The sequence below is a fragment of the Pholcus phalangioides genome, unplaced genomic scaffold (genome assembly GCF_987345545.1).
Source record: "Pholcus phalangioides strain wild (caught in Gottingen) unplaced genomic scaffold, Ppha-v1.0 ptg000002l_1, whole genome shotgun sequence".
Classification (NCBI taxonomy): Eukaryota; Metazoa; Arthropoda; class Arachnida; order Araneae; family Pholcidae; genus Pholcus; species Pholcus phalangioides.
Genome location: NW_028301595.1, coordinates 6,845,207 through 6,869,800, shown reverse-complemented (window position 1 = coordinate 6,869,800; position 24,594 = coordinate 6,845,207). Strand labels below are relative to the sequence as shown.

Sequence of the window (24,594 nt, the reverse complement as noted above, 5' to 3'; positions counted from 1 at the left end):
AGAAATTCTTTTTTTAAAAATATTTAAATAAATGTCAACCAACGTTCCACGACAATTGAATGTTCACATCTTGGAGATGCCGGGGATTGAACCCGGGGCCTTTCACATGCAAAGCGAACGCCCTACCTCTGAGCTACATCCCCATGCAGGCGAAACTCGAATTCGCGCATTAACTAGCATGGATAAAAGAAATTCTTTTTTTAAAAATATTTAAATAAATGTCAACCAACGTTCCACGACAATTGAATGTTCACATCTTGGAGATGCCGGGGATTGAACCCGGGGCCTTTCACATGCAAAGCGAACGCTCTACCTCTGAGCTACATCCCCATGCAGGCGAATTTGGAATTCGCGCATTAACTAGCATGGATAAAAGAAATTATTTTTTTAAAAATATTTAAATAAATGTCAACACAACATTCCACGACAATTGCATGTTCACATCTTGGAGATGCCGGGGATCGAACCCGGGGCCTTTCACATGCGAAGCGAACGCTCTACCTCTGAGCTACATCCCCATGCAGGCGAAACTCGAAGTCGCGCATTAACTAGCATGGATAAAAGAAATTCTTTTTTTAAAAATATTTAAATAAATGTCAACACAACATTCCACGACAATTGAATGTTCAAATCTTGGAGATGCCGGGGATTGAACCCAGGGCCTTTCACATGCAAAGCGAACGCTCTACCTCTGAGCTACATCCCCATGCAAGCGAAACTCGAATTCGCGCATTAACTAGCATGGATAAAAGAAATTCTTTTTTTAAATATATTTAAATAAATGTCAACCAACATTCCACGACAATTGAATGTTCACATCTTGGAGATGCCGGGGATTGAACCCGGGGCCTTTCACATGCAAAGCGAACGCTCTACCTCTGAGCTACATCCCCATGCAGGTGAAACTCGAAGTCGCGCATTAACTAGCATGGATAAAAGAAATTCTTTTTTTAAAAATATTTAAATAAATGTCAACACAACATCCCACGACAATTGCATGTTCACATCTTGGGGATGCCGGGGATTGAACCCGGGGCCTTTCACATGCAAAGCGAACGCTCTACCTCGGAGCTGCATCCACATGCAGGCAAAGCTCGAATTCGCGCATTAACTAGCATGGATAAAAGAAATTCTTTCTTTAAAGATATTTAAATAAATGTCAACCAACATTCCACGACAATTGAATGTTCACATCTTGGAGATGCCGGAGATTGAACCCGGGGCCTTTCACATGCAAAGCAAACGCTCTACCTCTGAGCTACATCCCCATGCAGGCGAAACTCGAATTCGCGCATTAACTAGCATGGATAAAAGAAATTCTTTTTTTAAAAATATTTATATAAATGTCAACACAACATTCCACGACAATTGAATGTTCACATCTTGGAGATGCCGGGGATTGAACCCGGGGCCTTTCACATGCAAAGCGAACGCTCTACCTCGGAGCTACATCCACATGCAGGCAAAACTCGAATTCGCGCATTAACTAGCATGGATAAAAGAAATTCTTTCTTTAAAGATATTTAAATAAATGTCAACCAACATTCCACGACAATTGAATGTTCACATCTTGGAGATGCCGGGGATTGAACCCGGGGCCTTTCACATGCAAAGCGAACGCTCTACCTCTGAGCTACATCCCCATGCAGGCGAAACACGAATTCGCGCATTAACTAGCATGGATAAAAGAAATTCTTTCTTTAAAGATATTTAAATAAATGTCAACCAACATTCCACGACAATTGAATGTTCACATCTTGGAGATGCCGGGGATTGAACCCGGGGCCTTTCACATGCAAAGCGAACGCTCTACCTCGGAGCTACATCCACATGCAGGCAGAACTCGAATTCGCGCATTAACTAGCATGGATAAAAGAAATTCTTTTTTTAAAAATAATAATATAAATGTCAACACAACATTCCACGACAATTGCATGTTCACATCTTGGAGATGCCGGGGATTGAACCCGGGGCCTTTCACATGCAAAGCGAACGCTCTACCTCTGAGCTACATCCCCATGCAGGCAAAACTCGAATTCGCGCATTAACTAGCATGGATAAAAGAAATTCTTTCTTTAAAGATATTTAAATAAATGTCAACCAACATTCCACGACAATTGAATGTTCACATCTTGGAGATGCCGGGGATTGAACCCGGGGCCTTTCACATGCAAAGCGAACGCTCTACCTCTGAGCTACATCCCCATGCAGGCGAAACTCGAATTCGCGCATTAACTAGCATGGATAACAGAAATTCTTTTTTTAAAAATATTTAAATAAATGTCAACACAACATTCCACGACAATTGCATGTTCACATCTTGGAGATGCCGGGGATTGAACCCGGGGCCTTTCACATGCAAAGCGAACGCTCTACCTCTGAGCTACATCCCCATGCAGGCGAAACTCGAATTCGCGCATTAACTAGCATGGATAACAGAAATTCTTTTTTTAAAAATATTTAAATAAATGTCAACACAACATTCCACGACAATTGCATGTTCACATCTTGGAGATGCCGGGGATTGAACCCGGGGCCTTTCACATGCAAAGCGAACGCTCTACCTCGGAGCTACATCCACATGCAGGCAAAACTCGAATTCGCGCATTAACTAGCATGGATAAAAGAAATTCTTTCTTTAAAGATATTTAAATAAATGTCAACCAACATTCCACGACAATTGAATGTTCACATCTTGGAGATGCCGGGGATTGAAACCGGGGCCTTTCACATGCAAAGCGAACGCTCTACCTCTGAGCTACATCCCCATGCAGGCAAAACTCGAATTCGCGCATTAACTAGCATGGATAAAAGAAATTCTTTCTTTAAAGATATTTAAATAAATGTCAACCAACATTCCACGACAATTGAATGTTCACATCTTGGAGATGCCGGGGATTGAACCCGGGGCCTTTCACATGCAAAGCGAACGCTCTACCTCGGAGCTACATCCACATGCAGGCAAAACTCGAATTCGCGCATTAACTAGCATGGATAAAAGAAATTCTTTCTTTAAAGATATTTAAATAAATGTCAACCAACATTCCACGACAATTGAATGTTCACATCTTGGAGATGCCGGGGATTGAACCCGGGCCCTTTCACATGCGAAGCGAACGCTCTACCTCTGAGCTACATCCCCATGCAGCCGAAATTGGAATTCGCGCATTAACTAGCATGGATAAAAGAAATTCTTTTTTTAAAAATATTCAAATAAAAGTACACCAATAGTCCACGACAATTGAATGTTCACATCCTGGAGATGCCGGGGATTGAACCCGGGGCCTTTCACATGCAAAGCGAACGCCCTACCTCTGAGCTACATCCCCATGCAGGCGAAACTCGAATTCGCGCATTAACTAGCATGGATAAAAGAAATTATTTTTTTAAAAATATTTAAATAAATGTCAACCAACATTCCACGACAATTGAATGTTCACATCTTGGAGATGCCGGGGATTGAACCCGGGGCCTTTCACATGCAAAGCGAACGCTCTTCCTCTGAGCTACATCCCCATGCAGGCGAAACTCGAAGTCGCGCATTAACTAGCATGGATAAAAGAAATTCTTTTTTTAAAAATATTTAAATAAATGTCAACCAACGTTCCACGACAATTGAATGTTCACATCTTGGAGATGCCGGGGATTGAACCCGGGGCCTTTCACATGCAAAGCGAACGCCCTACCTCTGAGCTACATCCCCATGCAGGCGAAACTCGAATTCGCGCATTAACTAGCATGGATAAAAGAAATTCTTTTTTTAAAAATATTTAAATAAATGTCAACCAACGTTCCACGACAATTGAATGTTCACATCTTGGAGATGCCGGGGATTGAACCCGGGGCCTTTCACATGCAAAGCGAACGCTCTACCTCTGAGCTACATCCCCATGCAGGCGAATTTGGAATTCGCGCATTAACTAGCATGGATAAAAGAAATTATTTTTTTAAAAATATTTAAATAAATGTCAACACAACATTCCACGACAATTGCATGTTCACATCTTGGAGATGCCGGGGATCGAACCCGGGGCCTTTCACATGCGAAGCGAACGCTCTACCTCTGAGCTACATCCCCATGCAGGCGAAACTCGAAGTCGCGCATTAACTAGCATGGATAAAAGAAATTCTTTTTTTAAAAATATTTAAATAAATGTCAACACAACATTCCACGACAATTGAATGTTCAAATCTTGGAGATGCCGGGGATTGAACCCAGGGCCTTTCACGTGCAAAGCGAACGCTCTACCTCTGAGCTACATCCCCATGCAAGCGAAACTCGAATTCGCGCATTAACTAGCATGGATAAAAGAAATTCTTTTTTTAAATATATTTAAATAAATGTCAACCAACATTCCACGACAATTGAATGTTCACATCTTGGAGATGCCGGGGATTGAACCCGGGGCCTTTCACATGCAAAGCGAACGCTCTACCTCTGAGCTACATCCCCATGCAGGTGAAACTCGAAGTCGCGCATTAACTAGCATGGATAAAAGAAATTCTTTTTTTAAAAATATTTAAATAAATGTCAACACAACATCCCACGACAATTGCATGTTCACATCTTGGGGATGCCGGGGATCGAACCCGGGGCCTTTCACATGCGAAGCGAACGCTCTACCTCTGAGCTACATCCCCATGCAGGCAAAACTCGAATTCGCGCATTAACTAGCATGGATAAAAGAAATTCTTTCTTTAAAGATATTTAAATAAATGTCAACCAACATTCCACGACAATTGAATGTTCACATCTTGGAGATGCCGGGGATTGAACCCGGGGACTTTCACATGCAAAGCGAACGCTCTACCTCTGAGCTACATCCCCATGCAGGCGAAACTCGAATTCGCGCATTAACTAGCATGGATAAAAGAAATTCTTTTTTTAAAAATATTTAAATAAATGTCAAACAACATTCCACGACAATTGAATGTTCACATCTTGGAAATGCCGGGGATTGAACCCGGGGCCTTTCACATGCAAAGCGAACGCTCTACCTCTGAGCTACATCCCCATGCAGGCGAAACTCGAAGTCGCCCATTAACTAGCATGGATAAAAGAAATTCTTTTTTTAAAAATATTTAAATAAATGTCAACACAACATCCCACGACAATTGCATGTTCACATCTTGGGGATGCCGGGGATTGAACCCGGGGCCTTTCACATGCAAAGCGAACGCTCTACCTCTGAGCTACATCGCCATGCAGGCAAAACTCGAATTCGCGCATTAACTAGCATGGATAAAAGAAATTCTTTCTTTAAAGATATTTAAATAAATGTCAACCAACATTCCACGACAATTGAATGTTCACATCTTGGAGATGCCGGGGATTGAACCCGGGGCCTTTCACATGCAAAGCGAACGCTCTACCTCTGAGCTACATCCCCATGCAGGCAAAACTCGAATTCGCGCATTAACTAGCATGGATAAAAGAAATTCTTTTTTTAAAAATATTTAAATAAATGTCAACACAACATTCCACGTTCACATCTTGGAGATGCCGGGGATTGAACGCGGGGCCTTTCACATGCAAAGCGAACGCTCTACCTCTGAGCTACATCCCCATGCAAGCGAAACTCGAATTCGCGCATTAACTAGCATGGATAAAAGAAATTCTTTCTTTAAAGATATTTAAATAAATGTCAACCAACATTCCACGACAATTGCATGTTCACATCTTGGAGATGCCGGGGATTGAACCCGGGGCCTTTCACATGCAAAGCGAACGCTCTACCTCTGAGTTACATCCCCATGCAAGCGAAACTCGAATTCGCGCATTAACTAGCATGGATAAAAGAAATTCTTTCTTTAAAAATATTTAAATAAATGTCAACACAACATTCCACGACAATTGCATGTTCACATCTTGGAGATGCCGAGGATTGAACCGGGGGCCTTCCACATGCAAAGCGAACGCTCTACCTCTGAGCTACATCCCCATGCAAGCTAAACTCGAATTCGCGCATTAACTAGCATGGATAAAAGAAATTCTTTTTTTAAAAATATTTAAATAAATGTCAACACAACATTCCACGACAATTGCATGTTCACATCTTGGAGATGCCGAGGATTGAACCGGGGGCCTTCCACATGCAAAGCGAACGCTCTACCTCTGAGCTACATCCCCATGCAAGCGAAACTCGAATTCGCGCATTAACTAGCATGGATAAAAGAAATTCTTTCTTTAAAAATATTTAAATAAATGTCAACACAACATTCCACGACAATTGCATGTTCACATCTTGGAGATGCCGAGGATTGAACCGGGGGCCTTTCACATGCAAAGCGAACGCTCTACCTCTGAGCTACATCCCCATGCAGGCGAAACTCGAATTCGCGCATTAACTAGCATGGATAAAAGAAATTCTTTTTTTAAAGACATTCAAATAAATGTCAACTAACAGTCCACGACAATTTAATGTTCACATCTTGGAGATGCCGGGGATCGAACCCAGGGCCTTTCACATGCAAAGAGAACGCTCTACCTCTGAGCTACATCCCCATGCAGGCGAAACTCGAATTCGCGCATTAACTAGCATGGATAAAAGAAATTCTTTTTTAAAAAATATTCAAATAAATGTCAACTAACAGTCCACGACAATTTAATGTTCACATCTTGGAGATGCCGGGGATCGAACCCAGGGCCTTTCACATGCAAAGCGAACGCTCTACCTCTGAGCTACATCCCCATGCAGGCGAAACTCGAATTCGCGCATTAACTAGCATGGATAAAAGAAATTCTTTTTTAAAAAATATTCAAATAAAAGTACACCAATAGTCCACGACAATTGAATGTTCACATCTTGGAGATGCCGGGGATTGAACCCGGGGCCTTTCACATGCAAAGCGAACGCTCTACCTCTGAGCTACATCCCCATGCAGGCGAAACTCGAATTCGCGCATTAACTAGCATGGATAAAAGAAATTCTTTTTTAAAAAATATTCAAATTAAAGTACACCAATAGTCCACGACAATTGCATGTTCACAGCTTGGAGATGCCGGGGATTGAACCCGGGGCCTTTCACATGCAAAGCGAACGCTCTACCTATGAGCTACATCCCCATGCAGGCGAAACTCGAATTCGCACATTAACTAGCATGGATAAAAGAAATTCTTTTTTTAAAAATATTTAAATAAATGTCAACACAACATTCCACGACAATTGCATGTTCACATCTTGGAGATGCCGGGGATTGAACCCGGGGCCTTTCACATGCAAAGCGAACGCTCTACCTCGGAGCTACATCCACATGCAGGCAAAGCTCGAATTCGCGCATTAACTAGCATGGATAAAAGAAATTCTTTCTTTAAAGATATTTAAATAAATGTCAACCAACATTCCACGACAATTGAATGTTCACATCTTGGAGATGCCGGAGATTGAACCCGGGGCCTTTCACATGCAAAGCAAACGCTCTACCTCTGAGCTACATCCCCATGCAGGCGAAACTCGAATTCGCGCATTAACTAGCATGGATAAAAGAAATTCTTTTTTTAAAAATATTTATATAAACGTCAACACAACATTCCACGACAATTGAATGTTCACATCTTGGAGATGCCGGGGATTGAACCCGGGGCCTTTCACATGCAAAGCGAACGCTCTACCTCGGAGCTACATCCACATGCAGGCAAAACTCGAATTCGCGCATTAACTAGCATGGATAAAAGAAATTCTTTCTTTAAAGATATTTAAATAAATGTCAACCAACATTCCACGACAATTGAATGTTCACATCTTGGAGATGCCGGGGATTGAACCCGGGGCCTTTCACATGCAAAGCGAACGCTCTACCTCTGAGCTACATCCCCATGCAGGCGAAACACGAATTCGCGCATTAACTAGCATGGATAAAAGAAATTCTTTCTTTAAAGATATTTAAATAAATGTCAACCAACATTCCACGACAATTGAATGTTCACATCTTGGAGATGCCGGGGATTGAACCCGGGGCCTTTCACATGCAAAGCGAACGCTCTACCTTGGAGCTACATCCACATGCAGGCAAAACTCGAATTCGCGCATTAACTAGCATGGATAAAAGAAATTCTTTCTTTAAAGATATTTAAATAAATGTCAACCAACATCCCACGACAATTGAATGTTCACATCTTGGAGATGCCGGGGATTGAACCCGGGGCCTTTCACATGCAAAGCGAACGCTCTACCTCTGAGCTACATCCCCATGCAGGCGAAACTCGAATTCGCGCATTAACTAGCATGGATAAAAGAAATTCTTTTTTTAAAAATAATAATATAAATGTCAACACAACATTCCACGACAATTGCACGTTCACATCTTGGAGATGCCGGGGATTGAACCCGGGGCCTTTCACATGCAAAGCGAACGCTCTACCTCTGAGCTACATCCCCATGCAGGCAAAACTCGAATTCGCGCATTAACTAGCATGGATAAAAGAAATTCTTTTTTAAAAATATTCAAATAAAAGTACACCAATAGTCCACGACAATTGAATGTTCACATCTTGGAGATGCCGGGGATTGAACCCGGGGCCTTTCACATGCAAAGCGAACGCTCTACCTCTGAGCTACATCCCCATGCAGGCGAAACTCGAATTCGCGCATTAACTAGCATGGATAAAAGAAATTCTTTTTTAAAAAATATTCAAATTAAAGTACACCAATAGTCCACGACAATTGCATGTTCACAGCTTGGAGATGCCGGGGATTGAACCCGGGGCCTTTCACATGCAAAGCGAACGCTCTACCTATGAGCTACATCCCCATGCAGGCGAAACTCGAATTCGCGCATTAACTAGCATGGATAAAAGAAATTCTTTTTTTAAAAATATTTAAATAAATGTCAACACAACATTCCACGACAATTGCATGTTCACATCTTGGAGATGCCGGGGATTGAACCCGGGGCCTTTCACATGCAAAGCGAACGCTCTACCTCGGAGCTACATCCACATGCAGGCAAAGCTCGAATTCGCGCATTAACTAGCATGGATAAAAGAAATTCTTTCTTTAAAGATATTTAAATAAATGTCAACCAACATTCCACGACAATTGAATGTTCACATCTTGGAGATGCCGGAGATTGAACCCGGGGCCTTTCACATGCAAAGCAAACGCTCTACCTCTGAGCTACATCCCCATGCAGGCGAAACTCGAATTCGCGCATTAACTAGCATGGATAAAAGAAATTCTTTTTTTAAAAATATTTATATAAACGTCAACACAACATTCCACGACAATTGAATGTTCACATCTTGGAGATGCCGGGGATTGAACCCGGGGCCTTTCACATGCAAAGCGAACGCTCTACCTCGGAGCTACATCCACATGCAGGCAAAACTCGAATTCGCGCATTAACTAGCATGGATAAAAGAAATTCTTTCTTTAAAGATATTTAAATAAATGTCAACCAACATTCCACGACAATTGAATGTTCACATCTTGGAGATGCCGGGGATTGAACCCGGGGCCTTTCACATGCAAAGCGAACGCTCTACCTCTGAGCTACATCCCCATGCAGGCGAAACACGAATTCGCGCATTAACTAGCATGGATAAAAGAAATTCTTTCTTTAAAGATATTTAAATAAATGTCAACCAACATTCCACGACAATTGAATGTTCACATCTTGGAGATGCCGGGGATTGAACCCGGGGCCTTTCACATGCAAAGCGAACGCTCTACCTTGGAGCTACATCCACATGCAGGCAAAACTCGAATTCGCGCATTAACTAGCATGGATAAAAGAAATTCTTTCTTTAAAGATATTTAAATAAATGTCAACCAACATCCCACGACAATTGAATGTTCACATCTTGGAGATGCCGGGGATTGAACCCGGGGCCTTTCACATGCAAAGCGAACGCTCTACCTCTGAGCTACATCCCCATGCAGGCGAAACTCGAATTCGCGCATTAACTAGCATGGATAAAAGAAATTCTTTTTTTAAAAATAATAATATAAATGTCAACACAACATTCCACGACAATTGCATGTTCACATCTTGGAGATGCCGGGGATTGAACCCGGGGCCTTTCACATGCAAAGCGAACGCTCTACCTCTGAGCTACATCCCCATGCAGGCAAAACTCGAATTCGCGCATTAACTAGCATGGATAAAAGAAATTCTTTCTTTAAAGATATTTAAATAAATGTCAACCAACATTCCACGACAATTGAATGTTCACATCTTGGAGACGCCGGGGATTGAACCCGGGGCCTTTCACATGCAAAGCGAACGCTCTACCTCTGAGCTACATCCCCATGCAGGCGAAACTCGAATTCGCGCATTAACTAGCATGGATAACAGAAATTCTTTTTTTAAAAATATTTAAATAAATGTCAACACAACATTCCACGACAATTGCATGTTCACATCTTGGAGATGCCGGGGATTGAACCCGGGGCCTTTCACATGCAAAGCGAACGCTCTACCTCTGAGCTACATCCCCATGCAGGCGAAACTCGAATTCGCGCATTAACTAGCATGGATAACAGAAATTCTTTTTTTAAAAATATTTAAATAAATGTCAACACAACATTCCACGACAATTGCATGTTCACATCTTGGAGATGCCGGGGATTGAACCCGGGGCCTTTCACATGCAAAGCGAACGCTCTACCTCGGAGCTACATCCACATGCAGGCAAAACTCGAATTCGGGCATTAACTAGCATGGATAAAAGAAATTCTTTCTTTAAAGATATTTAAATAAATGTCAACCAACATTCCACGACAATTGAATGTTCACATCTTGGAGATGCCGGGGATTGAACCCGGGGCCTTTCACATGCAAAGCGAACGCTCTACCTCGGAGCTACATCCACATGCAGGCAAAGCTCGAATTCGCGCATTAACTAGCATGGATAAAAGAAATTCTTTCTTTAAAGATATTTAAATAAATGTCAACCAACATTCCACGACAATTGAATGTTCACATCTTGGAGATGCCGGGGATTGAAACCGGGGCCTTTCACATGCAAAGCGAACGCTCTACCTCTGAGCTACATCCCCATGCAGGCAAAACTCGAATTCGCGCATTAACTAGCATGGATAAAAGAAATTCTTTCTTTAAAGATATTTAAATAAATGTCAACCAACATTCCACGACAATTGAATGTTCACATCTTGGAGATGCCGGGGATTGAACCCGGGGCCTTTCACATGCAAAGCGAACGCTCTACCTCGGAGCTACATCCACATGCAGGCAAAACTCGAATTCGCGCATTAACTAGCATGGATAAAAGAAATTCTTTCTTTAAAGATATTTAAATAAATGTCAACCAACATTCCACGACAATTGAATGTTCACATCTTGGAGATGCCGGGGATTGAACCCGGGCCCTTTCACATGCGAAGCGAACGCTCTACCTCTGAGCTACATCCCCATGCAGCCGAAATTGGAATTCGCGCATTAACTAGCATGGATAAAAGAAATTCTTTTTTTAAAAATATTCAAATAAAAGTACACCAATAGTCCACGACAATTGAATGTTCACATCCTGGAGATGCCGGGGATTGAACCCGGGGCCTTTCACATGCAAAGCGAACGCCCTACCTCTGAGCTACATCCCCATGCAGGCGAAACTCGAATTCGCGCATTAACTAGCATGGATAAAAGAAATTATTTTTTTAAAAATATTTAAATAAATGTCAACCAACATTCCACGACAATTGAATGTTCACATCTTGGAGATGCCGGGGATTGAACCCGGGGCCTTTCACATGCAAAGCGAACGCCCTACCTCTGAGCTACATCCCCATGCAGGCGAAACTCGAAGTCGCGCATTAACTAGCATGGATAAAAGAAATTCTTTTTTTAAAAATATTTAAATAAATGTCAACCAACGTTCCACGACAATTGAATGTTCACATCTTGGAGATGCCGGGGATTGAACCCGGGGCCTTTCACATGCAAAGCGAACGCCCTACCTCTGAGCTACATCCCCATGCAGGCGAAACTCGAATTCGCGCATTAACTAGCATGGATAAAAGAAATTCTTTTTTTAAAAATATTTAAATAAATGTCAACCAACGTTCCACGACAATTGAATGTTCACATCTTGGAGATGCCGGGGATTGAACCCGGGGCCTTTCACATGCAAAGCGAACGCTCTACCTCAGAGCTACATCCCCATGCAGGCGAAACTCGAAGTCGCGCATTAACTAGCATGGATAAAAGAAATTCTTTTTTTAAAAATATTTAAATAAATGTCAACACAACATTCCACGAGAATTGCATGTTCACATCTTGGAGATGCCGGGGATTGAACCCAGGGCCTTTCACATGCAAAGCGAACGCTCTACCTCTGAGCTACATCCCCATGCAAGCGAAACTCGAATTCGCGCATTAACTAGCATGGATAAAAGAAATTCTTTTTTTAAAAATATTTAAATAAATGTCAACCAACATTCCACGACAATTGAATGTTCACATCTTGGAGATGCCGGGGATTGAACCCGGGGCCTTTCACATGCAAAGCGAACGCTCTACCTCTGAGCTACATCCCCATGCAGGCGAAACTCGAAGTCGCCCATTAACTAGCATGGATAAAAGAAATTCTTTTTTTAAAAATATTTAAATAAATGTCAACACAACATCCCACGACAATTGCATGTTCACATCTTGGGGATGCCGGGGATTGAACCCGGGGCCTTTCACATGCAAAGCGAACGCTCTACCTCTGAGCTACATCGCCATGCAGGCAAAACTCGAATTCGCGCATTAACTAGCATGGATAAAAGAAATTCTTTTTTTAAAAATATTTAAATAAATGTCAACCAACGTTCCACGACAATTGAATGTTCACATCTTGGAGATGCCGGGGATCGAACCCGGGGCCTTTCACATGCGAAGCGAACGCTCTACCTCTGAGCTACATCCCCATGCAGGCGAAACTCGAAGTCGCGCATTAACTAGCATGGATAAAAGAAATTCTTTTTTTAAAAATATTTAAATAAATGTCAACACAACATTCCACGACAATTGAATGTTCAAATCTTGGAGATGCCGGGGATTGAACCCAGGGCCTTTCACATGCAAAGCGAACGCTCTACCTCTGAGCTACATCCCCATGCAAGCGAAACTCGAATTCGCGCATTAACTAGCATGGATAAAAGAAATTCTTTTTTTAAAAATATTTAAATAAATGTCAACCAACATTCCACGACAATTGAATGTTCACATCTTGGAGATGCCGGGGATTGAACCCGGGGCCTTTCACATGCAAAGCGAACGCTCTACCTCTGAGCTACATCCCCATGCAGGTGAAACTCGAAGTCGCGCATTAACTAGCATGGATAAAAGAAATTCTTTTTTTAAAAATATTTAAATAAATGTCAACACAACATCCCACGACAATTGCATGTTCACATCTTGGGGATGCCGGGGATCGAACCCGGGGCCTTTCACATGCGAAGCGAACGCTCTACCTCTGAGCTACATCCCCATGCAGGCAAAACTCGAATTCGCGCATTAACTAGCATGGATAAAAGAAATTCTTTCTTTAAAGATATTTAAATAAATGTCAACCAACATTCCACGACAATTGAATGTTCACATCTTGGAGATGCCGGGGATTGAACCCGGGGCCTTTCACATGCAAAGCGAACGCTCTACCTCTGAGCTACATCCCCATGCAGGCGAAACTCGAATTCGCGCATTAACTAGCATGGATAAAAGAAATTCTTTTTTTAAAAATATTTAAATAAATGTCAACCAACATTCCACGACAATTGAATGTTCACATCTTGGAAATGCCGGGGATTGAACCCGGGGCCTTTCACATGCAAAGCGAACGCTCTACCTCTGAGCTACATCCCCATGCAGGCGAAACTCGAAGTCGCCCATTAACTAGCATGGATAAAAGAAATTCTTTTTTTAAAAATATTTAAATAAATGTCAACACAACATCCCACGACAATTGCATGTTCACATCTTGGGGATGCCGGGGATTGAACCCGGGGCCTTTCACATGCAAAGCGAACGCTCTACCTCTGAGCTACATCCCCATGCAGGCAAAACTCGAATTCGCGCATTAACTAGCATGGATAAAAGAAATTCTTTCTTTAAAGATATTTAAATAAATGTCAACCAACATTCCACGACAATTGAATGTTCACATCTTGGAGATGCCGGGGATTGAACCCGGGGCCTTTCACATGCAAAGCGAACGCTCTACCTCTGAGCTACATCCCCATGCAGGCAAAACTCGAATTCGCGCATTAACTAGCATGGATAAAAGAAATTCTTTTTTTAAAAATATTTAAATAAATGTCAACACAACATTCCACGTTCACATCTTGGAGATGCCGGGGATTGAACGCGGGGCCTTTCACATGCAAAGCGAACGCTCTACCTCTGAGCTACATCCCCATGCAAGCGAAACTCGAATTCGCGCATTAACTAGCATGGATAAAAGAAATTCTTTCTTTAAAGATATTTAAATAAATGTCAACCAACATTCCACGACAATTGCATGTTCTCATCTTGGAGATGCCGGGGATTGAACCCGGGGCCTTTCACATGCAAAGCGAACGCTCTACCTCTGAGCTACATCCCCATGCAAGCGAAACTCGAATTCGCGCATTAACTAGCATGGATAAAAGAAATTCTTTCTTTAAAAATATTTAAATAAATGTCAACACAACATTCCACGACAATTGCATGTTCACATCTTGGAGATGCCGAGGATTGAACCGGGGGCCTTCCACATGCAAAGCGAACGCTCTACCTCTGAGCTACATCCCCATGCAAGCGAAACTCGAATTCGCGCATTAACTAGCATGGATAAAAGAAATTCTTTTTTTAAAAATATTTAAATAAATGTCAACACAACATTCCACGACAATTGCATGTTCACATCTTGGAGATGCCGAGGATTGAACCGGGGGCCTTTCACATGCAAAGCGAACGCTCTACCTCTGAGCTACATCCCCATGCAGGCGAAACTCGAATTCGCGCATTAACTAGCATGGATAAAAGAAATTCTTTTTTTAAAGACATTCAAATAAATGTCAACTAACAGTCCACGACAATTTAATGTTCACATCTTGGAGATGCCGGGGATCGAACCCAGGGCCTTTCACATGCAAAGCGAACGCTCTACCTCTGAGCTACATCCCCATGCAGGCGAAACTCGAATTCGCGCATTAACTAGCATGGATAAAAGAAATTCTTTTTTAAAAAATATTCAAATAAAAGTACACCAATAGTCCACGACAATTGAATGTTCACATCTTGGAGATGCCGGGGATTGAACCCGGGGCCTTTCACATGCAAAGCGAACGCTCTACCTATGAGCTACATCCCCATGCAGGCGAAACTCGAATTCGCGCATTAACTAGCATGGATAAAAGAAATTCTTTTTTTAAAGACATTCAAATAAATGTCAACTAACAGTCCACGACAATTTAATGTTCACATCTTGGAGATGCCGGGGATCGAACCCAGGGCCTTTCACATGCAAAGCGAACGCTCTACCTATGAGCTACATCCCCATGCAGGCGAAACTCGAATTCGCGCATTAACTAGCATGGATAAAAGAAATTCTTTTTTTAAAGACATTCAAATAAATGTCAACTAACAGTCCACGACAATTTAATGTTCACATCTTGGAGATGCCGGGGATCGAACCCAGGGCCTTTCACATGCAAAGCGAACGCTCTACCTCTGAGCTACATCCCCATGCAGGCGAAACTCGAATTCGCGCATTAACTAGCATGGATAAAAGAAATTCTTTTTTAAAAAATATTCAAATAAAAGTACACCAATAGTCCACGACAATTGAATGTTCACATCTTGGAGATGCCGGGGATTGAACCCGGGGCCTTTCACATGCAAAGCGAACGCTCTACCTATGAGCTACATCCCCATGCAGGCGAAACTCGAATTCGCGCATTAACTAGCATGGATAAAAGAAATTCTTTTTTTAAAGACATTCAAATAAATGTCAACTAACAGTCCACGACAATTTAATGTTCACATCTTGGAGATGCCGGGGATCGAACCCAGGGCCTTTCACATGCAAAGCGAACGCTCTACCTATGAGCTACATCCCCATGCAGGCGAAACTCGAATTCGCGCATTAACTAGCATGGATAAAAGAAATTCTTTTTTTAAAGACATTCAAATAAATGTCAACTAACAGTCCACGACAATTGAATGTTCACATCTTGGAGATGCCGGGGATTGAACCCGGGGCCTTTCACATGCAAAGCGAACGCTCTACCTATGAGCTACATCCCCTTGCAGCCGAAACTCCTCCGAAAAATTTATAAGTTGGAAAATAATTTCGATCCCATTTCATCGAGAATGATATATTTGAGTGGACTTCGTAGAAAATACTGGCTATTTTTATGAAAAGTTTTGACGGCAAAATTACTGGTAAATACGAGTGTATGCTATGAAATACTGATCATATGGTCAGCCAATCGATCTCATATAGTTAACTAACATGCACGGTTTTTTTAGTGAATTTTATTTTAATGAATTCACAAAATTGAAATTTGAATTTTTGGACCTTGGCGATTCTCATCAGTTTTTGCTACAGTTGGCAACTTTTTTTACCTGTGATTATTTCTTTAGGGATAGTTAAGCCGTGTTTTCCTAGGAACAAATTTTCTATGGTGCGCGCAGCGTGAAAACGCTGATCGGTCCAATAAATCTGAATTTGTGATTTTTAACCAATCAGCATTTTCACGCTTCACGCGGCTCAGAAATTCTACTTCTAGGAAAATCCGGCATTAGCGGTGTCGCGTGTGTGTACCGATTTCCCGTATGTTTATGAAGTAAATATTGTCAGCTTCCGGGTCTTGGATACTCTTCAAGCGGAATACCTGAAGGGTAATACGTCTCCTCTAAGGGAAGAAACACCCAGTGTCGCCGGTGAGGGAGTGTCTGGTGCATAGTTCCTAGACCAGGAAGGGCGCTCAGTTTACTCTTTTTGCGGTGAAAATTACGGGGGGGGGGGGGAGAGAGAGAGAAAGCAGAAATTAATATTGTCCCCGGGCTGCAGAGTAAATTTTTGTTTTTATTTGCAGCCCGGAGAACCCCTTTGCTGGTCGGTGGTTTTTCCACTCTTTTTTTTACACATTTTCAGTAACTTCAAAGCCGAAGTGGTTCAAAATTGGTTCGCTGTTGCAAGGGATTTCCGTAGACATTACTGCGCATGGGCAAAATGCTCAAACTTGCATCATACTGCCAAAAAATGTCTTTATTTCAAACGGCAATATACAATAATGAGACAATAAATGACGTATTTTTATACACGTATAATTACAGGTTGACTGATCACCCGGAATATCCACTCCGCGAGCCATTTTGAAACAGTTCATTCAGCTCCGACTACGTACAGCTGTTGACAGCCGTGCCGATATTGAACAAAGAAAGCTAATTCTTCGTTTCAGCAGATGATTACTTGCTATACAGGGTGTCCCATAACTGCGGCCTTTATCTCATCAACCGTTCGTCGTAGAAGTGTGGTTTCAATTTAAAAAATGCCCAATCTGTGTTCAGAAATCACCATGTTCTAGTTTCGAGAGTGGAAATACAGTGCGTAACAAAATTTAAAAAAAAATCTAAATTTTTATAAGGCCCTTCCATCCTCTAACTTGCAATTAAAAAGTTGTTGCTCTGTCTCTCTGTGTCTCTGTTGTTTTGTTCGCCTCGGGAGAGGAAGGGCCAACAATTTTCTAATTTGAAGTTAGAGGGACAGTGGGGAACCGTATAAAAATTTAGATTGTTTTATTTTGTGGCACACTGTCTTTTCACTCCCAAAACTGATGAAGAAATTCTTGAACACATTTTGAGCGTTTCTTAAATTGGAACCATACCTCTACGACGAACTGTCGATGAAATCATGGCCGCATCAACACTTATAGAACACCCTGTTCCTTTTTGTAATAATGATGCAAGAATGTTATTTTATGATTAAAGAAAATTGTTCTTTTTGATTTGTCATTTGACCACGTTCCGACGAGATATTCATTCGGCTGGACGTATATAACTGTTTAGCGGACTATGATATGACCCGTATTTCTATATTTTCAGCCGTCCCGACTTTTTTTTATTATGAAAATGTCCCGTTTTTCCTCCGTCTTTTTCAACTTTAATAAATATTTCTTTTACTTCTTTTTTATTCTGGAAATATTTTCAATTAATTCTGTGAAAATATTTTTTTTCTTTAATTATTAAAATACTTTTTTCGTTATTTCAGAAAATGTTTCCATTCATCAATTTTGAAAATAATTTTCACTAATTCTGAAAATATTTCTTTCATTAATTATGGAAATGTTTCTTTCACTAATTTTTAAAATATTTTTTTTGACTAATTCTGAAACTATTTCATTAATTCTGAAAATATTTCTTTCATTAATTATGGAAATGTTTCTTTCACTAATTTTTAAAATATTTTTTTTGACTAATTCTGAAACTATTTCATTAATTCTGAAAATATTTCTTTCATTAATTATGGAAATGTTTCTTTCACTAATTTTTAAAATATTTTTTTTGACTAATTCTGAAACTATTTCATTAATTCTGAAAATATTTCTTTCATTAATTATGGAAATGTTTCTTTCACTAATTTTTAAAATATTTTTTTTGACTAATTCTGAAACTATTTCATTAATTCTGAAAATATTAGATAAGGTAATTAACCAGTTGAAACATAAATGCAAAAAATTTCGTGGTTAAGCTAGCTTGTAAGCCCAATTTTTTTTTCATTAATAATATTTTCCATTAATTTCGAAAATATTTCTTTCATTAATTTCGAAAATATTTCTTTTATTAATTCTGGAAATACTATCATACATTATGAAAATATTTCCTCTCATTATATAGATAACATTATATCTCATTAGTTCTTGAATGATTTCTAAAAAGTAATTTTAAAATTTTGAAATTACTTCTTTCACCAATTTAATATACTTTATTTTCATTCACGTTTTTGGCAGCATTTCTATATATTCCGTAACAAAGTAAGCTTTTTCTTCGGCGCTCCACTGCAAAAGCTTCGAGGGACCTTGACGCGTTCAAGACCCCTGGTCTACCCGGTAGGTCAGGTGCTTAGGAGTTGTTCTCATAAAAATAACAAAAAATATTTGACCCTATTATTCGATTTAGGAAGGGCCCCCCCCCCTTTCTATGTGAAGTCAGTGCCCCTGACGGGAAGTGCTTACGACACATTTTTCAATGACTATTACCAAGATTTAAAAAAATACAGTAGATCCCGTCTGTAACGCTCTTATCTTTAGAACGTTTTCCCGCTTATTACGTTCGACCTACTTTTGTGGTCACAACTCTCAGGGCCGCCCTTACCAGAAACCGGGGCCAGGTGCGTGTCAACAATTTCGGGGCACCGAAAATGTTTGTGAACACTCCCCCCCCCGCCCCCCATTTTGATCCTGATTTTATATATTTCGTAGTGGAAGATAATCGGCATCCGTTGTTTCAGAATAAGCGGGAATTCTGGAATACGAAATTAAATGTAGATTAACACAAAAATTCATGAAAATTCGGCACCGAAGGTCATTTTAAACTAATGAGAGAAACAATTCACGAAACTCATGAAAATTTTAGAACTGATGAATTAAAAAATTGTTGAAAGAAACAGTTCCCGAACCTATGAATGTTCAGAAATTATGAAAGAAATTAATTATTCCAGAATCGATGAATATTCAGGATTGATGAAAGAAATTATTCCAGAATCGATGAATATTCTGAATTGATCAAAAAAATGATTACACAAATCGATGAATATTCCAAAAATTCACAAAAGAAATAATTCCAGAATCGATGAATATTCAAAATTCACAAAAGAAATGATTCCACAAATCGATGAATATTCAGGATGCATTAGGATATTGGTGCGGGGGGGCCTCACAAATCCCTGGGTCCGATGCGACCGCACTACAGACATATACAGAATAATATTTTTATTCTTACTCAATGTACCGCACTTATCGCGTACCCCCTAATGGGGTGGCTGTGGCAGCTCTTACTGAAACTCATAGAAGTTTCGTGTAAATTTCATATAAACGTTCATAGCATTTTCGCGGTTATAACGTTTTTCATGGCGGGTTTTCTTTTAGAAAACGTTATAAGCGGGATCCACTGCACTATGGTAGTAGATGATTAATGACGCGGATTAATAATAATAATAATCTAAATGGCCTCCGCAGACAAACAGCTCGAGACGCTGGACGTGGGCGCGAAAACTGTCCACAGTTTCCGCCATATGACACCGAACAAGCAAGAAAATAGAAAAAAAAAAAATAAGCCCAGTGAGTGAGCTTTATTCATTCTTTAAGAAGTTCGCGTGCACTTCCAGAGAGGATAACAGAAAAAGGGCAAAGATAATTCGAGTAAATAATAATAAACAGCCGGTCTCCTCTTCTTAAGTAATAATTGGCCCGAGGCCATCTTTGGAATTAGAAAACAAAAACAAAATGGTGGTCCACGCGAGGGTGTTTTTTGGTTGAAAGAAACGCGAAACATATGGCGAGGCTTCTTCCTGTTCTTCCTGAAGACAGACCAGTGCCATTTTGGATTTCTCGAGCTTATGATAGCTTCCTTAAGCTATCTACATCTGGATATGCAAATCGAGGGTGCACAATCTTTTGGAGACTGCGGAGTCACTTCATTGATTTGAAAAGATTTCTCGCGGACAACCCATCGGCTCCCCACAGTGCGCACCCACCAGCGATCCACGCCGGAACAGCCCCCGTCGACAAGAAGAGACCAACCCTCAGAAAAGCCTGAGAAAGGGCGAGTCCCCCAGGCTACGCATGCCACCGGCACCAACCACCCTGAAACGAAACACAGAGGGCCATCTATTGAGCTTAACAAAATAACAAGACCCTCTTCTCCGAAGGCAGGAGACAAAAGAAACATCGGTCTTAACTATTAATGCAACTTTGGTAGGCGCAGACTGGCCACGCATCACCAGTGATTCACAAGAACCACCAATCTTGGGGGTACAATAGAAGCTCTTCTCCGCCACCAGGGAGACGACCGTTCAGCTCCCACCTGGCCATCTGCCAGGGAGCAACTCTCCTAGCCGTCTGCCAAGGAGAGGGCTGCTGCCATCCGATGGTCTATCGGAGAACATCTCGCGCTCCCACTCAGCAACTCGCTGAGGAGCCCATGAAGTTCAAGCTGAATCCCCAGTGACGGTTACAAAGAATGAAACTTGCAGTAGGAGATAAACAAAATTATACAGGGAGAAAAAAGAGAAAAGAAAAGAAAAACTCCGTCCAAAATCTGAGCTGAGAAAAATCTTTTAACACGTCTCCGCCTGTGTGACAGACTCGCATCGAGGGGCCCCGTGTTCGAGCCCCACTGCCGCGGCAGTGGTGGTCGGCTGAAGTTGGTTTTCTGTGGTTCCCAACTTCCAGGCGCAAATGCGAGCCAATCTCCCCCTTAAAAGACTCACCACAGAGAGCAGACCTGCAAACAGTACAAATATTCAATCATTACACTTCACGCACTTCACTTCTGAAACATAGATGGCAGTACTGAAAAATCATGCACAATACTAGATACGCACTCAGACTGTTAGGTACACACACTCTCTCTCTTTCTTACACTTTCGGAACAACTTACTAGGAGGAGCATTGCCCGTGGCAATAGACCATGAGTTGTGCTCGGTTTGAAAGAAAGAAAAGAAATTCGCGGAACACACATCAGATAATTTCGAGGACCACATTTGGCCCGTGGGCCATGGGTTAGAGCATGTATGGTTTAGACGCCATAAAGGTCTTCAACCTTTTCTAGTCGCGAGCACTGCCTGTACTAATTTCCACCTGGTGAAGGAGGAAAGACGTGGTTCAGGACCTGGCCTAGCCACGGCGGAGACTCACCCGAGCCCACAAGCCAACGAGGGAAAACGTGGTCCAGGACCTGGCGCCTGACCACAGAAAACAACAAAGGGCTCACTAGAGCTACAAAGGCATTATAAGAGCTCATTGACAAAAATTTTGTATAATAGAAATTTTTAAATCTGCATATACCCCCCTTTCTTTAATAATGTGTTTTATATTCATGTACTGTATTTTATATGCATAATAAAGTCCCCCGACACCGCCCAGCCCCCCCCCCCATCCGGGACAAGGGCTAAAATTGGCAGTGGTCGATAGAGCCTGTGTGGTGCACGGTATGAAATGAAATGCCTGTGCTAATCATCAAAAGGGGAGCAGCACTCTTACGGCGAGTTTGACATACGAATGCACACGTGATCAGGCTGATTTTAATCCTTGAATACAATTAGCGCGAGGTGTTTAATTGCAACGTTGACCAAGTGCTCGCGAGCACGAATTCGAACACAAGCATCGAGTACTCTGGATGCTTCAGAGAGCACGGAGTTGCTCGCGAGCAACGGGTTGAAGATGCCTGGTTTATACAGTTAGATTGAACGGGGGGGGGGGGGCCTTCTCGCGGAAGTGACAGCACTTGGCTATATAACATATCATGAACATGGTGAAACCTTTTGAAACTGACCTTATTTAGAAGCTAGACTGTAATAAATAACAACGGACAATAACAAGTTCAAGATGGCGCCACACCTATTACGTGCGATAATACTCATTCATCAACTAATTCAGTTTCTTTTGGGTTGGTAACGCTTTAATTACGAGAATATTGCGTTGTATAATAAAAAATGGCGGTGAGGTAATAAACAGTTTCTCAACATTCTTTTTATGTACTTGATAAAAAAAAAGCTGGTATCACTAAAAACCTAAAAAAAACCGGTATTACTGTAGTCATAGGCGCTGCAACCTAGGGGCCGAGGCCATTTGGGCCCTACAATAAATTTTGTTAGGGACTGAGTGAGCCCCTCCCCCCCAATAATTTGACGAGAGTTGTCTCTGAAAAAGAATAGGGTTGAACTAGATTATATTTGTATACTGAACTAGACATACCTAAGTAATTTTTATCACCAAAAGCATGCATTTTATAGAAGCTGCAATCATTAAATTTCGAAATAAAATTAAACTTAGATAAATTATCAAATTGCACACAGTGTCAGGGAAACATTTTCCGGATATTATGATGAGATATAAACTTGGAAAGAACATTTATCTTGTCTCCAACCAGGACTCGAACCCAGGCCCTCCTGAATACCGGTAAAGCATGCTACCGTCTACACCACTGGAGACAACCCTGCCTTTCTTATTTCACGCACTATGGCGTGAGGCACTAAAGTAGAAGCCTTAGCAGCCTCAACTTCACAAAATGCCCCTCCTTCCTCAGGTGGGACGGTAGAAAGAGCTAGACAGCTTTTTTTCAGCCCAAGTTATCAAGGAAACATATTTTCCGGGTATTATGCTGAGGTGAACTTCAAAAGAAAAGTCATCTTGTCTCCACCGGGACTCAAACCCAGGCCCTCTTGCATACCGGCGTACACTGTGTTTAACCACAGTCGCGGCATTTTGACGAGATGTCTAATAAATCTCTCTCTTTCCCCTTATTTTAGCATTGGCAAGCTCAGACATTTTGAAATGTTGAAAACATTTCCATTAATTTGATTGGCAGTAAGAATATAATGAACTAGCTATAATACCCGGCGCTGCCCGGGTTCTTTTCAATGAGGCTTTTTTGGATCACGTGATATCTCCCTCTCTTTTTCTTGAGGGACGTACAAATCGCGTCCAAGTTAACCAATATGGCGACCTGCGCGATTCATGAAATAAACAAATCTAGATTTACACAGAAACGTAGAAATGAATGTATATTATTCTTTTTTTAAGGGGCGCTAGGTATTTCGATCCCCCCCCCCCTTGAACTTCAAGTTATCCATCTGTCTGTTACAGCTTCCAAAAATCCTTAGTTAAAGCTGTGGAATTTTTTCGATGCACTTTTCACGGGCTCATAACTAATTTTAAAATATCCTAACCCACATGAATTTATGCAAATAAATATCAAAAGAGACAATATGGAGACATTAATTTTCATGCTTGAGAAGATATAAATGAAATCAATGATATTGCTCGAATATCCAACTCAAAAGTATAGGTTTGGCTAATTACTTCATATTTAATCTCCTGGGCTTCGTATTTCTCTAAGCGAACTGAATATTTCAAAAATCGAGAATTCAATACAGTTTTTAAAATTATTGATGGGGCGGAAAATCCCACTAATTTCCGCATTTCTACAGTAAAATCGACAATTTTAGCACTGATTTCTATGAGGATCACCCTTTTCCTGACTTTCAAAGCGATGCTGATGATGATTATGACGTCTATTCAAAAAGCCTCATTACTGAGAGTATATTGAAAATGTGGCAAACCGTTATAAAAGCATAAACTGTTATACATATACTAACAGGATTAAAGAAGTGACAAACCGTTGTAAAGGCATATACACGTCTGAAACGCATTGCTAGGGAACCACGGTAACCAAAGTAAACGTTCGGAAAGTGATTGTTGAGGCCCAAAAACCATTGTTGCCGGACAGTTTTTTGCCCGTTTAGGGCATTTGCCCTGGTCTGGCGAAATTTTAAAGTAGCCTATCGTTCAAGTCGGGTCCCATTTGGTATATATGCAAAATTTGGCGACGATCGATCTAAAATTGTAGATTTGTATAGAGAACATACACACACACACACAC

The 24,594-nt window shown here is 41.2% G+C and overlaps 1 protein-coding gene and 81 non-coding genes across 82 annotated transcripts in view; 1 reads left to right on the top strand and 81 right to left on the bottom strand.

Annotated features, from left to right (window-relative positions):
• Positions 1–18,115, top strand: part of LOC149089153 (aldo-keto reductase family 1 member A1-like) — a 67,617-nt gene extending 49,502 nt beyond the window's left edge. Inside the window, exon 10 of the mRNA XM_089237630.1 lies at positions 17,269–18,115. Coding sequence (XP_089093756.1) covers positions 17,269–17,311 — 43 coding nt within the window. The 3' untranslated portion in view covers positions 17,312–18,115. The remainder of the gene's footprint in view (positions 1–17,268) is intronic.
• On the bottom strand, positions 72–143 carry TRNAA-UGC (transfer RNA alanine (anticodon UGC)). Its single transcript has one exon. It is a non-coding gene; the product is annotated as a tRNA-Ala (tRNA).
• On the bottom strand, positions 259–330 carry TRNAA-UGC (transfer RNA alanine (anticodon UGC)). The gene has a single exon. It is a non-coding gene; the product is annotated as a tRNA-Ala (tRNA).
• Positions 447–518, bottom strand: TRNAA-CGC (transfer RNA alanine (anticodon CGC)). The gene has a single exon. It is a non-coding gene; the product is annotated as a tRNA-Ala (tRNA).
• Positions 635–706, bottom strand: TRNAA-UGC (transfer RNA alanine (anticodon UGC)). Its single transcript has one exon. It is a non-coding gene; the product is annotated as a tRNA-Ala (tRNA).
• On the bottom strand, positions 822–893 carry TRNAA-UGC (transfer RNA alanine (anticodon UGC)). Its single transcript has one exon. It is a non-coding gene; the product is annotated as a tRNA-Ala (tRNA).
• Positions 1,197–1,268, bottom strand: TRNAA-UGC (transfer RNA alanine (anticodon UGC)). The gene has a single exon. It is a non-coding gene; the product is annotated as a tRNA-Ala (tRNA).
• Positions 1,385–1,456, bottom strand: TRNAA-UGC (transfer RNA alanine (anticodon UGC)). Its single transcript has one exon. It is a non-coding gene; the product is annotated as a tRNA-Ala (tRNA).
• Positions 1,572–1,643, bottom strand: TRNAA-UGC (transfer RNA alanine (anticodon UGC)). The gene has a single exon. It is a non-coding gene; the product is annotated as a tRNA-Ala (tRNA).
• Positions 1,759–1,830, bottom strand: TRNAA-UGC (transfer RNA alanine (anticodon UGC)). Its single transcript has one exon. It is a non-coding gene; the product is annotated as a tRNA-Ala (tRNA).
• TRNAA-UGC (transfer RNA alanine (anticodon UGC)) lies at positions 1,947–2,018 on the bottom strand. Its single transcript has one exon. It is a non-coding gene; the product is annotated as a tRNA-Ala (tRNA).
• On the bottom strand, positions 2,134–2,205 carry TRNAA-UGC (transfer RNA alanine (anticodon UGC)). Its single transcript has one exon. It is a non-coding gene; the product is annotated as a tRNA-Ala (tRNA).
• TRNAA-UGC (transfer RNA alanine (anticodon UGC)) lies at positions 2,322–2,393 on the bottom strand. Its single transcript has one exon. It is a non-coding gene; the product is annotated as a tRNA-Ala (tRNA).
• On the bottom strand, positions 2,510–2,581 carry TRNAA-UGC (transfer RNA alanine (anticodon UGC)). The gene has a single exon. It is a non-coding gene; the product is annotated as a tRNA-Ala (tRNA).
• TRNAA-UGC (transfer RNA alanine (anticodon UGC)) lies at positions 2,697–2,768 on the bottom strand. The gene has a single exon. It is a non-coding gene; the product is annotated as a tRNA-Ala (tRNA).
• TRNAA-UGC (transfer RNA alanine (anticodon UGC)) lies at positions 2,884–2,955 on the bottom strand. The gene has a single exon. It is a non-coding gene; the product is annotated as a tRNA-Ala (tRNA).
• Positions 3,071–3,142, bottom strand: TRNAA-CGC (transfer RNA alanine (anticodon CGC)). Its single transcript has one exon. It is a non-coding gene; the product is annotated as a tRNA-Ala (tRNA).
• On the bottom strand, positions 3,258–3,329 carry TRNAA-UGC (transfer RNA alanine (anticodon UGC)). Its single transcript has one exon. It is a non-coding gene; the product is annotated as a tRNA-Ala (tRNA).
• Positions 3,445–3,516, bottom strand: TRNAA-UGC (transfer RNA alanine (anticodon UGC)). Its single transcript has one exon. It is a non-coding gene; the product is annotated as a tRNA-Ala (tRNA).
• On the bottom strand, positions 3,632–3,703 carry TRNAA-UGC (transfer RNA alanine (anticodon UGC)). The gene has a single exon. It is a non-coding gene; the product is annotated as a tRNA-Ala (tRNA).
• On the bottom strand, positions 3,819–3,890 carry TRNAA-UGC (transfer RNA alanine (anticodon UGC)). The gene has a single exon. It is a non-coding gene; the product is annotated as a tRNA-Ala (tRNA).
• On the bottom strand, positions 4,007–4,078 carry TRNAA-CGC (transfer RNA alanine (anticodon CGC)). Its single transcript has one exon. It is a non-coding gene; the product is annotated as a tRNA-Ala (tRNA).
• TRNAA-UGC (transfer RNA alanine (anticodon UGC)) lies at positions 4,195–4,266 on the bottom strand. The gene has a single exon. It is a non-coding gene; the product is annotated as a tRNA-Ala (tRNA).
• On the bottom strand, positions 4,382–4,453 carry TRNAA-UGC (transfer RNA alanine (anticodon UGC)). Its single transcript has one exon. It is a non-coding gene; the product is annotated as a tRNA-Ala (tRNA).
• TRNAA-CGC (transfer RNA alanine (anticodon CGC)) lies at positions 4,570–4,641 on the bottom strand. The gene has a single exon. It is a non-coding gene; the product is annotated as a tRNA-Ala (tRNA).
• Positions 4,757–4,828, bottom strand: TRNAA-UGC (transfer RNA alanine (anticodon UGC)). Its single transcript has one exon. It is a non-coding gene; the product is annotated as a tRNA-Ala (tRNA).
• Positions 4,944–5,015, bottom strand: TRNAA-UGC (transfer RNA alanine (anticodon UGC)). The gene has a single exon. It is a non-coding gene; the product is annotated as a tRNA-Ala (tRNA).
• TRNAA-UGC (transfer RNA alanine (anticodon UGC)) lies at positions 5,132–5,203 on the bottom strand. The gene has a single exon. It is a non-coding gene; the product is annotated as a tRNA-Ala (tRNA).
• On the bottom strand, positions 5,319–5,390 carry TRNAA-UGC (transfer RNA alanine (anticodon UGC)). The gene has a single exon. It is a non-coding gene; the product is annotated as a tRNA-Ala (tRNA).
• On the bottom strand, positions 5,496–5,567 carry TRNAA-UGC (transfer RNA alanine (anticodon UGC)). The gene has a single exon. It is a non-coding gene; the product is annotated as a tRNA-Ala (tRNA).
• On the bottom strand, positions 5,683–5,754 carry TRNAA-UGC (transfer RNA alanine (anticodon UGC)). The gene has a single exon. It is a non-coding gene; the product is annotated as a tRNA-Ala (tRNA).
• On the bottom strand, positions 6,247–6,318 carry TRNAA-UGC (transfer RNA alanine (anticodon UGC)). Its single transcript has one exon. It is a non-coding gene; the product is annotated as a tRNA-Ala (tRNA).
• TRNAA-UGC (transfer RNA alanine (anticodon UGC)) lies at positions 6,434–6,505 on the bottom strand. The gene has a single exon. It is a non-coding gene; the product is annotated as a tRNA-Ala (tRNA).
• Positions 6,621–6,692, bottom strand: TRNAA-UGC (transfer RNA alanine (anticodon UGC)). Its single transcript has one exon. It is a non-coding gene; the product is annotated as a tRNA-Ala (tRNA).
• TRNAA-UGC (transfer RNA alanine (anticodon UGC)) lies at positions 6,808–6,879 on the bottom strand. Its single transcript has one exon. It is a non-coding gene; the product is annotated as a tRNA-Ala (tRNA).
• Positions 6,995–7,066, bottom strand: TRNAA-UGC (transfer RNA alanine (anticodon UGC)). The gene has a single exon. It is a non-coding gene; the product is annotated as a tRNA-Ala (tRNA).
• TRNAA-UGC (transfer RNA alanine (anticodon UGC)) lies at positions 7,183–7,254 on the bottom strand. Its single transcript has one exon. It is a non-coding gene; the product is annotated as a tRNA-Ala (tRNA).
• Positions 7,370–7,441, bottom strand: TRNAA-UGC (transfer RNA alanine (anticodon UGC)). Its single transcript has one exon. It is a non-coding gene; the product is annotated as a tRNA-Ala (tRNA).
• TRNAA-UGC (transfer RNA alanine (anticodon UGC)) lies at positions 7,558–7,629 on the bottom strand. The gene has a single exon. It is a non-coding gene; the product is annotated as a tRNA-Ala (tRNA).
• On the bottom strand, positions 7,745–7,816 carry TRNAA-UGC (transfer RNA alanine (anticodon UGC)). Its single transcript has one exon. It is a non-coding gene; the product is annotated as a tRNA-Ala (tRNA).
• On the bottom strand, positions 8,119–8,190 carry TRNAA-UGC (transfer RNA alanine (anticodon UGC)). Its single transcript has one exon. It is a non-coding gene; the product is annotated as a tRNA-Ala (tRNA).
• TRNAA-UGC (transfer RNA alanine (anticodon UGC)) lies at positions 8,307–8,378 on the bottom strand. Its single transcript has one exon. It is a non-coding gene; the product is annotated as a tRNA-Ala (tRNA).
• On the bottom strand, positions 8,493–8,564 carry TRNAA-UGC (transfer RNA alanine (anticodon UGC)). Its single transcript has one exon. It is a non-coding gene; the product is annotated as a tRNA-Ala (tRNA).
• TRNAA-UGC (transfer RNA alanine (anticodon UGC)) lies at positions 8,680–8,751 on the bottom strand. The gene has a single exon. It is a non-coding gene; the product is annotated as a tRNA-Ala (tRNA).
• On the bottom strand, positions 8,868–8,939 carry TRNAA-UGC (transfer RNA alanine (anticodon UGC)). Its single transcript has one exon. It is a non-coding gene; the product is annotated as a tRNA-Ala (tRNA).
• TRNAA-UGC (transfer RNA alanine (anticodon UGC)) lies at positions 9,055–9,126 on the bottom strand. Its single transcript has one exon. It is a non-coding gene; the product is annotated as a tRNA-Ala (tRNA).
• Positions 9,243–9,314, bottom strand: TRNAA-UGC (transfer RNA alanine (anticodon UGC)). Its single transcript has one exon. It is a non-coding gene; the product is annotated as a tRNA-Ala (tRNA).
• TRNAA-UGC (transfer RNA alanine (anticodon UGC)) lies at positions 9,430–9,501 on the bottom strand. The gene has a single exon. It is a non-coding gene; the product is annotated as a tRNA-Ala (tRNA).
• Positions 9,804–9,875, bottom strand: TRNAA-UGC (transfer RNA alanine (anticodon UGC)). The gene has a single exon. It is a non-coding gene; the product is annotated as a tRNA-Ala (tRNA).
• Positions 9,992–10,063, bottom strand: TRNAA-UGC (transfer RNA alanine (anticodon UGC)). The gene has a single exon. It is a non-coding gene; the product is annotated as a tRNA-Ala (tRNA).
• On the bottom strand, positions 10,179–10,250 carry TRNAA-UGC (transfer RNA alanine (anticodon UGC)). Its single transcript has one exon. It is a non-coding gene; the product is annotated as a tRNA-Ala (tRNA).
• On the bottom strand, positions 10,367–10,438 carry TRNAA-UGC (transfer RNA alanine (anticodon UGC)). Its single transcript has one exon. It is a non-coding gene; the product is annotated as a tRNA-Ala (tRNA).
• Positions 10,555–10,626, bottom strand: TRNAA-UGC (transfer RNA alanine (anticodon UGC)). Its single transcript has one exon. It is a non-coding gene; the product is annotated as a tRNA-Ala (tRNA).
• On the bottom strand, positions 10,742–10,813 carry TRNAA-UGC (transfer RNA alanine (anticodon UGC)). The gene has a single exon. It is a non-coding gene; the product is annotated as a tRNA-Ala (tRNA).
• On the bottom strand, positions 10,929–11,000 carry TRNAA-UGC (transfer RNA alanine (anticodon UGC)). Its single transcript has one exon. It is a non-coding gene; the product is annotated as a tRNA-Ala (tRNA).
• TRNAA-UGC (transfer RNA alanine (anticodon UGC)) lies at positions 11,116–11,187 on the bottom strand. The gene has a single exon. It is a non-coding gene; the product is annotated as a tRNA-Ala (tRNA).
• On the bottom strand, positions 11,303–11,374 carry TRNAA-CGC (transfer RNA alanine (anticodon CGC)). The gene has a single exon. It is a non-coding gene; the product is annotated as a tRNA-Ala (tRNA).
• Positions 11,490–11,561, bottom strand: TRNAA-UGC (transfer RNA alanine (anticodon UGC)). Its single transcript has one exon. It is a non-coding gene; the product is annotated as a tRNA-Ala (tRNA).
• Positions 11,677–11,748, bottom strand: TRNAA-UGC (transfer RNA alanine (anticodon UGC)). The gene has a single exon. It is a non-coding gene; the product is annotated as a tRNA-Ala (tRNA).
• On the bottom strand, positions 11,864–11,935 carry TRNAA-UGC (transfer RNA alanine (anticodon UGC)). The gene has a single exon. It is a non-coding gene; the product is annotated as a tRNA-Ala (tRNA).
• Positions 12,051–12,122, bottom strand: TRNAA-UGC (transfer RNA alanine (anticodon UGC)). The gene has a single exon. It is a non-coding gene; the product is annotated as a tRNA-Ala (tRNA).
• TRNAA-UGC (transfer RNA alanine (anticodon UGC)) lies at positions 12,239–12,310 on the bottom strand. The gene has a single exon. It is a non-coding gene; the product is annotated as a tRNA-Ala (tRNA).
• TRNAA-UGC (transfer RNA alanine (anticodon UGC)) lies at positions 12,426–12,497 on the bottom strand. Its single transcript has one exon. It is a non-coding gene; the product is annotated as a tRNA-Ala (tRNA).
• TRNAA-UGC (transfer RNA alanine (anticodon UGC)) lies at positions 12,614–12,685 on the bottom strand. Its single transcript has one exon. It is a non-coding gene; the product is annotated as a tRNA-Ala (tRNA).
• TRNAA-CGC (transfer RNA alanine (anticodon CGC)) lies at positions 12,801–12,872 on the bottom strand. The gene has a single exon. It is a non-coding gene; the product is annotated as a tRNA-Ala (tRNA).
• TRNAA-UGC (transfer RNA alanine (anticodon UGC)) lies at positions 12,989–13,060 on the bottom strand. Its single transcript has one exon. It is a non-coding gene; the product is annotated as a tRNA-Ala (tRNA).
• TRNAA-UGC (transfer RNA alanine (anticodon UGC)) lies at positions 13,176–13,247 on the bottom strand. Its single transcript has one exon. It is a non-coding gene; the product is annotated as a tRNA-Ala (tRNA).
• TRNAA-CGC (transfer RNA alanine (anticodon CGC)) lies at positions 13,364–13,435 on the bottom strand. Its single transcript has one exon. It is a non-coding gene; the product is annotated as a tRNA-Ala (tRNA).
• TRNAA-UGC (transfer RNA alanine (anticodon UGC)) lies at positions 13,551–13,622 on the bottom strand. Its single transcript has one exon. It is a non-coding gene; the product is annotated as a tRNA-Ala (tRNA).
• On the bottom strand, positions 13,738–13,809 carry TRNAA-UGC (transfer RNA alanine (anticodon UGC)). Its single transcript has one exon. It is a non-coding gene; the product is annotated as a tRNA-Ala (tRNA).
• Positions 13,926–13,997, bottom strand: TRNAA-UGC (transfer RNA alanine (anticodon UGC)). The gene has a single exon. It is a non-coding gene; the product is annotated as a tRNA-Ala (tRNA).
• TRNAA-UGC (transfer RNA alanine (anticodon UGC)) lies at positions 14,113–14,184 on the bottom strand. Its single transcript has one exon. It is a non-coding gene; the product is annotated as a tRNA-Ala (tRNA).
• On the bottom strand, positions 14,290–14,361 carry TRNAA-UGC (transfer RNA alanine (anticodon UGC)). The gene has a single exon. It is a non-coding gene; the product is annotated as a tRNA-Ala (tRNA).
• On the bottom strand, positions 14,477–14,548 carry TRNAA-UGC (transfer RNA alanine (anticodon UGC)). Its single transcript has one exon. It is a non-coding gene; the product is annotated as a tRNA-Ala (tRNA).
• On the bottom strand, positions 14,853–14,924 carry TRNAA-UGC (transfer RNA alanine (anticodon UGC)). Its single transcript has one exon. It is a non-coding gene; the product is annotated as a tRNA-Ala (tRNA).
• Positions 15,040–15,111, bottom strand: TRNAA-UGC (transfer RNA alanine (anticodon UGC)). The gene has a single exon. It is a non-coding gene; the product is annotated as a tRNA-Ala (tRNA).
• TRNAA-UGC (transfer RNA alanine (anticodon UGC)) lies at positions 15,227–15,298 on the bottom strand. Its single transcript has one exon. It is a non-coding gene; the product is annotated as a tRNA-Ala (tRNA).
• TRNAA-UGC (transfer RNA alanine (anticodon UGC)) lies at positions 15,414–15,485 on the bottom strand. The gene has a single exon. It is a non-coding gene; the product is annotated as a tRNA-Ala (tRNA).
• TRNAA-UGC (transfer RNA alanine (anticodon UGC)) lies at positions 15,601–15,672 on the bottom strand. The gene has a single exon. It is a non-coding gene; the product is annotated as a tRNA-Ala (tRNA).
• Positions 15,788–15,859, bottom strand: TRNAA-UGC (transfer RNA alanine (anticodon UGC)). Its single transcript has one exon. It is a non-coding gene; the product is annotated as a tRNA-Ala (tRNA).
• TRNAA-UGC (transfer RNA alanine (anticodon UGC)) lies at positions 15,975–16,046 on the bottom strand. The gene has a single exon. It is a non-coding gene; the product is annotated as a tRNA-Ala (tRNA).
• TRNAA-UGC (transfer RNA alanine (anticodon UGC)) lies at positions 16,162–16,233 on the bottom strand. The gene has a single exon. It is a non-coding gene; the product is annotated as a tRNA-Ala (tRNA).
• Positions 18,116–24,594: the final 6,479 nt, after the last annotated feature.